The sequence below is a fragment of the Amia ocellicauda genome, chromosome 9, assembly GCF_036373705.1.
Source record: "Amia ocellicauda isolate fAmiCal2 chromosome 9, fAmiCal2.hap1, whole genome shotgun sequence".
In the NCBI taxonomy this organism is placed as follows: Eukaryota; Metazoa; Chordata; class Actinopteri; order Amiiformes; family Amiidae; genus Amia; species Amia ocellicauda.
Window position 1 is genome coordinate 41,491,193 of NC_089858.1, and position 11,457 is coordinate 41,502,649.

Consider the following 11,457-nt stretch of genomic DNA (forward strand, 5'->3'; position numbering starts at 1 on the left):
TTTTCCCACACTCAAGTCAATGCCTGTTTTTCCTAATAAATGGGGAAAAACATTAGATAAAAGTTCTAACTGAAGTTAACAACATAAAATGAAATGTTTATTTTGTTTTGTTTTTGCTCATTTTTTATAAGGGAAATCAATTTCATGACAAAAGTTCTAAAATATGTACCTCTGATATTATAGAAAGTATTGTGCCCAGTAGTCAGGAAGCCTATTCGTGCAGTTGTGAATGCTTATGATCTAATGTAAAAGAATCTTTGTAAGTTGGAATCAATAATATGCTCATCTGGGCTATTATAGCTACTCACTGTTACATTATAAAAATAGCTCAAACTGGTACATGCATATTTGTCACTGGAGAGGTTTAGGTTTTTAAAATCCTCCTTTCTTGTGAAAGTACTATGAAAATGATTGAGGAATGTTGGAAAAGATCACTTTTTTTTTTTTAACCTTGTGGTTGTAGGAGAAAGCACAACATGGCAAAGACAGACCTGGGAAAACAACAACAACACAATCTTCACTGGGAAGAAGTGAAACTTTTAGTGAAGTAAATGAAGTTAAACAAAAACAGCGGGGGAGGGGCTTACTCTATAATTGGTACCTATCATGTGACCTATTTCTCAATGGGTTGTGTTAATGCTGAGCTTGCTTATAAAAAGCCAGCCCCACTGTTATCATTGCTGTATTTTGTGTGTCTGAGGCAACAAAGCAGACTGATAGATTTGTTCCTCTGAGTGCAGGAGGCATGGAGACGCAGGACAAGAGTGAAAGAGTACCACATCAGATCAGACTTGAAGCTTTCCACATATCTGAAGAATATGGATTTGTCCTAGAAGCACCATTGGTAAGCAGAATCTTATTTTATCGGTATGTGTTTTAATTTAATTTAGATTTGAGTTGACTTTTGTGTGTGAAAATAAAGCTCTTTCCCCTAAGTCTTCAGCACAGATGGAAACTCAAACTATATGACTCCTGACCTTTGTAGGAATAAAGGCTGTCTGATGTGAAAGCACAACTGTGTCCCTCATGAGTAAGCTGACTTGTATTAAGCTATCATATTCAAGTGTAAGAAACCCTCAATTAAAAAAATAAAAAAGGGTAAAGAACTCATAACCTTCTTAAACTCCTGGTTCTGTATATAAATAGATTAATGAAAATGTGTCTGAGGCTTAAAATCCTATGGCCCTCTGTAATATGAATTCCCTCAAGGCTTTAGTGCTGGGAAGTACATTTTCTTCAGTGAATCCTGCAGCCTTCACCTCTTCTCCCTCTCCTGTGTGACATGTCAAGTTTGGAGCAGTGTGCACAGGCCTTCGAAAGGTGAAAACCAAGGATCCACATTCCATGGGATCAATAACTACCACGTCTACAAAACCAGAGTTCAACACTGCTCAGAGTCTAGTAAATAAATGAAAAGATACCTTCAACTAACCTAACTGGCAATAAATCTGACCTTTTATTTTTTATTTTTAGGTTAACCTTTTTTTAGGACGCATCACAGTTCCGCCCGTTTAGAAGAGGTGTGGAGAGCACAAACTGTACAGTGTTCTGCTTGGTGGTTCTCTTTTTTTTTCAAAACTAGGCCCTTCTCATTTTGGGAAGTTGGGTGTTCCCCAGAAATGCCACCGACAATAATTTTTTCAAACGTTACAATTGTTACACGTTATCTCTTCAGATTGGTATTCATCTCAGGAGAAATCCCCTTTGCTCCTATCATGGTAAATTACTCCTCCCCCCTCGCCTGTATCCATAAAGCTGTACTATCATACAAGTGTTCTAAAATCAACTTCCAAGCATATATATATATATATATATATATATATATATATATATATATATATATATATATATATATATATATAATTATTATTTTTTTTATTTTTTTTTTTATTTTTTTGAGGTTTTCAATCTCAGTGCTTTTGGTAGGATAGTAATCCTATACTCACCATATGCAACTTCTGTTGTGCGTTGTCAGACAAACCTACCCGTCTACTATCAGATATGGATGGAGACCGCAACCAACCTCGCCTTCTACATTGAGACGCATCGACTACGTGCCAAAGTCAAAGAGGTAAGGCTTCCGACCTTGCGGTTTGCTAACGCGGTGCACTGGACTTGAACCCTGCAGCTTCTGTCAGTCCCCGAAATAAACTACACTGTGCATTTGTATGTTTTGGATTTCAATAAAATACATATAGCTCAATCAGGTGTGAGACTTGCAATGCTCAAATCCCTCTTTGCAGCAAATTAAAAGCATTTGGTTATGTTTGTACTGAAGATAAAAACACACATGCACTGTAAGAACATGGTATCGATCACGATCGGTTCTTCGCTTACATTCCGCCCTGTGTTGACTAGACATGAGTATCTGAGTCACTGCTTTTGCAATCCTGGGAGAACCAGAAACATAGAAGTGGGCTGGGAAAACCCCACAGAGTCCCCAAGAAAACCCTGTTCAGACGTTTTGTGCGATGAAAGCAGATATATTCTGAAAGATGGCCAACAATGTACTAAAAAGTATGTGTTATGTGTTCATCAGACCTGGGATAAATGTGTGTATAATACAATTTTAAGTGACTATTTGAACATAATGAAATGCATATAGCAGTAAGAGATTTGAAAGTAAATAATTGCATACTATTTGTAAGTTGAATACAGATCACAATGTAACTGTTTATTATTAATTGAATTTGAATCTCGGAAAGTATTTTTTATTTATACAATATTGAAATAGTATTTGAGATGCAATGGAATACTATAAACACTTAAAAAATATGTAATTGCATACAGCAGCTAAATTATCCTGAAATCAAAGACTCGTTAAACTTTAATCACCAACTAGTTACACCTGCTGATGTTTTTAAAACATTAATGAGCAAATTGTCAAAACACCTGGGACAAATCATTCTTCAGCTAACAGATTTGTTGAGTGAAGTAGATATTTGAAAATGATGTAAAATCTTTACTAAATCCATAAAAGGCAAACGGAATGTTAGGGTATATTGTCAAAAGGGTAGAATTTAAAACTAGGGCAGTGATGTTCAGACTGTACAATGCACTAGTTAGACCTCATCTGGATACTGTGGACAGTTCTGGGCTCCACACTTCAAGAAAGATATTGCTGCTCTAGAGGCAGTTCACAGGAGAGCAACCAGACTTATTCCAGGTCTGAAGGGAATGTCCTACTGAGAGACTGAGGGACCTGAACCTTTTCACCCTGGAACAGAGGAGACTACGTGGGGTCTTGATTCACATCTTCAAAATCATGAAAGGCATCGACCACATCAAACCAGAGGAGCTTTTCCAGATCAGCAGGGACACACGCACCTGGGGACACAAATGGAAATTGGGCTTCAAGGCATTCAAAACAAAACTAGAGACACTTCTTCACACAGAGTTGTTACAATCTTTAACACACTCCCCAGCAATGTGGTAGAAGCTGAAAATTTGGGTACATTTAAAAATAGACTGGATAGGATCCCTTGGACCTCTTGGTTATAAATGGACAGCAGATGAGCATGATGGGTCGAATGGCCTCCTTTCATTTGTAAACTTATGTTATCAATACTAACAGTAAAACAAAGCCATTTTCAATAGGTAGTGTTAAAACTCTTCACCGTTTAGCGGTTTTAACTGTTTTTTGTGAAATCATTATTTGAATATCTTTTTTTTTTAATAATCTATAGTTAAAAACTTAAACTATTTGGTATTTACAAAAAAAATGAAATACAACTGTTTTTGGCTGTGGTGTGGATTGTGCAAGTCATTTTATTTCTATTTTTAGTTTTATTTTACTCTTTACATCCTAACATTGTTTAATTTAGGTTTTTCATGCTGTCAAATGGTTTGTGTATATAGAAGTGTCCTTGACATTTATTATTATTTTTTTATATATATATATATATATAAAAAAAAAACTTCTAGGCTTTTGTGAGAAATGCCTTGGTCCATATCATTATTAGTAGAAGTAGTTCAAAGTTGGTAACACCTTTTTTATGGCACAGCAATAGTGGTGGTTTGCTTCAGAGAACCAGAAATTGTTCTAGATCAGTTCATTTCACTTAAATTGGGTGAAAGAGACCCTTTCCATTCTTGCAAAAAATAAAAATGATGGAGGCGAGGAAAGATAGGTTTTAGCCTGGGAAAGCTGGGGAGCATCAAGGGGGGAGTGCGATTGTGAAAGTGTTCTCGTGCTTAGCTACTGAGCCCCATTCTCTGTGTGGGCAACTATATAACATTGTTCAGACAGTTGTTTCCTGTGTTATCCACAGATGCCCCTGCTGAGTGTACACCACCTCAGTGGGCACCGGGAGTTGAGACTGGCACACTTGGCACTGAGTTTCATTACCATGGGGTACGTGTGGCAAGAGGGACAGGAACAACCTGCCAAGGTAAAGCGGTATTCTGTATATCTCTGTTAATGATCTCCAGCACTGGTTTTATGGGGATATACAGTGCCTGGTTTGTGGTTTGCACTTCAGCAAATGTCTCAATCCATATGGTATAAACATACTTTAAATTCATGGTATCCTGGATGATTTTATACGTCGATTCGCATTTTGATTTAACACTTTATCCAAAAAAAGTAATCTAATAATGGCACCCTTACCAGATTTATATTCTGTAATAACTCTACAGTATTCATTTGTTGTCTTACTCTGTTCAGTTTCTCTATCCAAATGGCAAGTAACACATCACAAAAACATGACATCAATTTTACATTTAAATTCTAAATTACAATAACAACAAACAAAACAAGGTAGTTGTGTAAAAAAAATCCAATATTGTCGCACACCTAGAAATGTGGATGTGGACAGAAAAAAAAAAAAAAGAGATCTGAAATGTGGAAATTGAGCACCGACGGTACCCATATATGGGTGTTTGACTACAACGATACAAAATAAACAAAAAACTTTCAGATCACCCTACAACTTCCAAAAGTATTCCTACAATAAAAATAAAAAACTTTATGAAACTATAATTCCAGAGCCAGTATTACAAATTAGAGGAAATTACAGTGTGGACATTGGTTGCAATAGATCATTAATAGTAGTACGCGTTTAATACAACAAACAAACCAGACCTCAACAACAATCTGAACAAAGTGGCATTAAGCACTACATTAAAAACTACAGTGACTGTTTCTTTACAATTTAAAACTTTCAAAGACATTAATTTTTTCAATCAATAACCTATGCATTTGACAGTTATAATTATTTTTCACATAATTAACTTGGTTTAAGCAAATACAAATTGACTGAATATTTTATGTAAGAGCTAGATTCAAATTAGACCTTAATTTCTATTCCATTAATAAACTGAACATTCAATCTAAGCCTAGATCTAAATCTACTTTGAATACATGGCAGAGGTGTGATCTTTATATTTTCTATATTCCAAAATACACTCACCTAAAGGATTATTAGGAACACCTGTTCAATTTCTCATTAATGCAATTATCTAACCAACCAATCACATGGCAGTTGCTTCAATGCATTTAGGGGTGTGGTCCTGGTCAAGACAATCTCCTGAACTCCAAACTGAATGTCTGAATGGGAAAGAAAGGTGATTTAAGCAATTTTGAGCGTGGCATGGTTGTTGGTGCCAGATGGGCCGGTCTGAGTATTTCACAATCTGCTCAGTTACTGGGATTTTCATGCACAACCATTTCTAGGGTTTACAAAGAATGGTGTGAAAAGGGAAAAACATCCAGTATGCGGCAGTCCTGTGGGCGAAAATGCCTTGTTGATGCTAGAGGTCAGAGGAGAATGGGCCGACTGATTCAAGCTGATAGAAGAGCAACTTTGACTGAAATAACCACTCGTTACAACTGAGGTATGCAGCAAAGCATTTGTGAAGCCACAACACGTACAACCTTGAGGCGGATGGGCTACAACAGCAGAAGACCCCACCGGGTACCACTCATCTCCACTACAAATAGGAAAAAGAGGCTACAATTTGCACAAGCTCACCAAAATTGGACAGTTGAAGACTGGAAAAATGTTGCCTGGTCTGATGAGTCTCGATTTCTGTTGAGACATTCAGATGGTAGAGTCAGAATTTGGCGTAAACAGAATGAGAACATGGATCCATCATGCCTTGTTACCACTGTGCAGGCTGGTGGTGGTGGTGTAATGGTGTGGGGGATGTTTTCTTGGCACACTTTAGGCCCCTTAGTGCCAATTGGGCATCGTTTAAATGCCACGGCCTACCTGAGCATTGTTTCTGACCATGTCCATCCCTTTATGACCACCATGTACCCATCCTCTGATGGCTACTTCCAGCAGGATAATGCACCATGTCACAAAGGTCGAATCATATCAAATTGGTTTCTTGAACATGACAATGAGTTCACTGTACTAAACTGGCCCCCACAGTCACCAGATCTCAACCCAATAGAGCATCTTTGGGATGTGGTGGAACGGGAGCTTCGTGCCCTGGATGTGCATCCCACAAATCTCCATCAACTGCAAGATGCTATCCTATCAATATGGGCCAACATTTCTAAAGAATGCTTTCAGCACCTTGTTGAATCAATGCCACGTAGAATTAAGGCAGTTCTGAAGGCGAAAGGGGGTCGAACACAGTATTAGTATGGTGTTCCTAATAATCCTTTAGGTGAGTGTACGTGGGATTACAATATATAAATATAAATTTTGTTTTAAATGTTGGAATATACTTTAGAAATGTAACCACACTGTGTATCATATTAAAAACAACAAAACTATACAAGACACTATGAACCTCAAGGACCAGCGTTTGACTCTAAAAATTTCTTGGATAGTTCTATCTTTAGCCAAAGGTTGAAAATGCCTAAAATATCTGGTTGCTGGGCATACTGCAGAACCAAGGTTGGAGACCAGTTTCTAATCAGTTACCAATCACCGATCACTTTAGTTTTGCAGACGCTCATTTGTTGACTGGTTGTAGTGACAATAAAACTAAAGTGAATTCTGAAATCCAGAGTTTGGTGTGAATAAGATTCTTCGCCTGTCACAATCTACTTATTGACAGTTTTTGCTTATTTACAGACCCTTCCAAAAACTCTGGCTGTGCCATTCTGTGAGGTGTCAGAAATTCTAGGTCTTCCTCCAATCTTGGTTTATGCCGACTCGGTTTTGGCCAACTGGAAGAAGAAGGATCCCAATGGGTAAGTGCCATTCCTCCTGGCTCCATATGTGTCCAGTGTCCTTTATAGCTACTTGATATATATCTGTAATTGGTTTGATATAGCCCAGTATCTAACTTTAATCCTTATTTTATCTTTTTTAAACCTGCCAACCCCTGTCTATGAAATCTGAAAGGCCAATGGAAATGGGGTGAGTCAATCTCATCTTATTTAAGTTATGAGTGCCTTCCAACTTCTCCTTTTGATTGATCTGTATTAATAAAAAAAAACAGTAGTATCTTTAATTGAACCCTAGGAACTTGGACACTGTGTTCACATTCCCTGGTGGGGAGACCTGCAAAGGATTCCTTTTGGTGTCTCTAATGGTGGAGAAGGCAGCCAGTACAGGATTACAGGTACCGTTTGTGTCCATGTAGCTGAACTACAAAACCCATTGCTCCTGACTGGTGCAACTAGCCCTTAGAAGGAAATACTTGAGACCGAGGTGTGTGTTTTTTTTGTTTTGTTTGTTTTTTAGAACCTCTAATTTGCCCCCTTTTCATCCCAATGTGGGATTGCCAACCTCGGCTCGGCACCAAGACTTCCACGCAACTTCCAGGAGACAAAGCCATAATCTAGTTCTCCCAGTACGAGCCCCAAGTGCTTACAATTCAAGGATTGCATCAATCCGAGGACTTAATGATTATGAAAAAGCCTGTGTCCTGAACATTCTGTCACCTGAGCAGCCTCAGGAGTTGATTTTGTGTGGTAAACCAATTTAGACCAAGCTTTATTAAAGTCGTATCCTCTAGCTCGTGGGAAAAATGCATGCTTTTAGTACTTTTACTGGATATGGCTTTTGAGATTTGTCCTGAATCGAGTGCTTTAAAGTAGGCTACAGGCACTGCCACTGAATTTGCACTGGGCGAAAGCAGTGTGTGCTTTGAGGGACAGGGACTGTGAAACCATGGAGGTTTTCATTATAGGTAATTTTGTTCTCTTTTAGGAACTGTTCATTTTTTCCTGGGGGAAACCGAATTATGTTATTGTTCACAATCACAGATGAGATTATAAATGACGTTCAAAGACATTTTACTTCTCTTATGTGGTGGTGGGGGTAGAGGAAATGTGAGGATGTGAGGGATTGTGAACTTCTCTTCCAGGGCATCGCCACAGTGATGAACTCCATGGTGACTAATGATGTGAACTCCATGCACAAGGCTCTTCTGACCATTGCCAAGTCCCTGAGGAAGATGAGGGAGATATTCAAGCTTATGCATGGTATTTTCTCCTCCTAGGGTGGCACTAATTCCTCAAGGAATTAAAATGAGCATGTTCTGATTTTCAATTCCTACATGTATGCTAAGCCAGGCCCCCTGAACAGTCCATCATTCTTCAACCAAAGGGTGGAGTGGCATGCAGATCTCAAAGAGCAGGATAATGTTGACAATCAGGGTTGGGGAACACATGGAGACAAATCGCAGCAATCAATATTAGTTGCCTAACTGTCCATTATGCTCAGTTTTACACTTCTAATCCTCATCTTTTAAACTTTTTTTTTTTTTAAATGGGGGAAATTTGATGGAGTCAGGTTTAAGTCCTCCAACTCTTTTTCTTTGGACATTTGAAATGGAAAGTGTTCTTTTAAAAATATCCTTTTTTTCTTTTTTTTACAGAATATGTGAACCCTTTGTCGTTTCATGGATTCCTGCGTATCTTTTTCTCAGGGCAAGTTTCTTCTACAAATAAGTAGAATTAGGCTGCCATGCTTAGTTTCTTACACATTCTGTTAAGACGCCTGTCATTTCCAAAAGAGATATTAAGATCCATACAGTGCATCTTTAACAAAGTGGTGACTTAGTTAAATCTATCTCAGAACGAAGGATGGTGGGAGTAGTCCTGTTCTTTGTTATTTTAAGATCTCACTGTTGGATACTTAATAAAAAGTTTAGTTACATTTCCTACACATGTTATATACAGAGGTATATGAAAAATAAGTTAAAACCTTGTTAATTTTAAGTTGGAAATGTTCAGGTACTAGCAGAGATGGGATATGAATTATCATTGTTCTAAGGAGATTGGCTATAAAACGTCTTTTGACTGGGGCTATTTGTTACAACAAAGTGGTTGGTTGTTGCTTTACAGGCCACTGGAGTTATTTACATGATCAAGGAACTACTTTTGAATGATCAACCTCTGTAGATTAGCATTATCACTGTATTCAGTCGAGACTCCATACAGTGAAATGCAAACAGGGCCAATCTAACCCCTGCTCTTGGACAATAGAGCGAGAGTGTCTATAGAAATTAACTAGGTCATTGTATTGCAGTGTTCTATTAGAAAATGAACTGGTTCCTCATTATGTACCTACCAGGAGAAATGGTAATAAAATCAAGTAGAGTTAATGGCAAATGGGTACAACAACAATACAAAGTAATTAAGTGTCTCTCCTCCTGCTATCCCTCCCTTAGGTGGAAAGATAACCCTATGCTACCGGACGGACTGCTATATGAGGGGGTGTCTGAGGAGCCACGCAAGCTTTCGGGGGGAAGTGCAGCACAGAGCTCCGCTATACAGTGCTTCGACGAGTTACTGGGTATTCGGCACAGAGAAGAAATTGGTGAGGGTCATTGATATATCCAACTGCTATCTAATACACAGACCGTTAATAGTGGGTGTTGTGGTCTCCTAAATTTACTCATGTTAAACTGTTAGACTTCTGAATATTGCAATCCTTGCAAAAAATAGACTTGTGATTTGAGTGAACAGATGACAAAGGTCTTGGTTTTGTTTCTGTGTGCTTCATACACCAATATGAAATCATTCAATCTGTACTATAGCAATTGTTGATATGTGGTTTAAACCCTGTGTTTATTGGTGTTTCAGCCGCTTCTTTCCTGAAGCGAATGCGTGATTACATGCCTCCAGCACACCGACTGTTTATTGAGACTGTCGCCGACAAACCCTCTCTACGGGAGTATGTTCTAGCCAGTGCAAACGCCCAACTGAGTCTTGCCTTCAATGCCTGTGTCACTGAAATGGTCGAGCTACGGAACTATCACATCAACACGGTGGTCAAGTACATCACAATCCCAGCCAACAAGGCCAAAAGTGTGGGTTGCCCTTTCCGTGGGACATGCTCTGCATTGGACGAAATGGGAACTGGTGGCACCACTGTGTTATGCTTTCTTAAATGTGTTCGGGACTCTGCCAAAAATGTCTTTATAACTAATACGTGAGCTGCACACGTATAAAGTAACCTTGAAAACTACAGTCACTTTAAATTGCACTACGAAGAAAATATAACATCACTGGTGCCTTTAATGTAACTTTGTATGTTTTAATATTTATTAATTTAACAAGTGCAATGAAAATTGCAGAGGTTTACACAAAGCGAGAATTATGCCTGCAAAATTAGAGCACATACACTTTATATGTATTTATGAAAATCCAATAACATGCTTCAGGGTTAATTGTGTACCATTTGTTTTGATATAAAGTGCTTTCATATCATTCCTGGTACACCCTCAAGACATTCTTGTTCCTGTGAGTAATTGTTAATATTTAACTTGCATGCCTATTTCTGTCCAAACTGCAACCAGACCTCGGATAAATATGTATATGTACACTAGGGTGTGCTGTAAAGGTATTCTCTAGCCCTATGTTGTTGTTGTTGTAGTAGTAGTAGTAGTAGTAGTAGTATGCATTTTTAGCAACTTTTAATAAAATTTAAGCTTGCTTATCAGAGGATTTTGTTTTATTTCTGCACATGTTTATGTACAATGTATGTGGAAATAGAATTGCAAAACAAACCGTGATTTTAATAAGTTATTTCACGCAACTGTCATAACGCATAGGGAATTGTGGAACTGTGTAATATGATAACCAGGTTGTGAATTTTATAACGGTCTTAATGATTTGACCTGAACTTTCTTAAGAATGAGAGACACCGGGACATGAAACGCCACTGTACACTCATACAGCAAGTATGCTAGAATGTCATATTTATTACTTCTCTGCAGGAGGAACATCCTTTGCATTTTGTTTTAAACATGCTTCAGTTAGCTCTGTAAGTCCCCTGTTTATTCAGAGAATATGATATGATGCATATGTGTTTTTGTGCAGAAATATAAAGGGACGGGATTTCCCATGGAATCCAGACCAAGGTTTAGCGGTCATTACAGTATTTATAACATTTACGTGTTTGTGAACTGTAAATAAAAAAATGTTATGTCACTTCAATGTTTTGAATCTTTGTCGAGGAGTACTTCCCTCTCGTTTTTCTTTGGGGGGTGATTTCAATTCAGTAACCGAAATTAAAACATGTTTTGATTTTCAGTAGCCACTCA

At 38.0% G+C, this 11,457-nt stretch overlaps 1 protein-coding gene across 1 annotated transcript; it reads left to right on the forward strand.

Moving 5' to 3' along the window:
- The first annotated feature begins 690 nt into the window (after positions 1 to 690).
- Positions 691 to 11,344, forward strand: LOC136759475 (indoleamine 2,3-dioxygenase 2). The gene is made up of 10 exons (XM_066714511.1): positions 691 to 844; positions 1,976 to 2,071; positions 4,272 to 4,391; positions 7,032 to 7,150; positions 7,305 to 7,319; positions 7,425 to 7,524; positions 8,272 to 8,389; positions 8,785 to 8,836; positions 9,580 to 9,728; positions 9,995 to 11,344. The coding sequence occupies exons 1-10, from the start codon at positions 746 to 748 to the stop codon at positions 10,345 to 10,347; spliced, it is 1,221 nt and encodes a 406-aa protein (XP_066570608.1). The 5' UTR covers positions 691 to 745; the 3' UTR covers positions 10,348 to 11,344.
- The last annotated feature ends 113 nt before the right edge of the window (positions 11,345 to 11,457 follow it).

What these genes read in the sequence shown, in the direction of transcription:
- LOC136759475 (XM_066714511.1), top strand. Translation starts at nt 746, where the DNA reads ATGGAGACGCAGGACAAGAGTGAAAGAGTACCACATCAGATCAGACTT. An exon ending in TACGTGCCAAAGTCAAAGAG is followed by an intron (nt 2,072 to 4,271) that starts GTAAGGCTTCCG and finishes TGTTATCCACAG; the next exon opens with ATGCCCCTGCTGAGTGTACA. An exon ending in GACAGGAACAACCTGCCAAG is followed by an intron (nt 4,392 to 7,031) that starts GTAAAGCGGTAT and finishes GCTTATTTACAG; the next exon opens with ACCCTTCCAAAAACTCTGGC.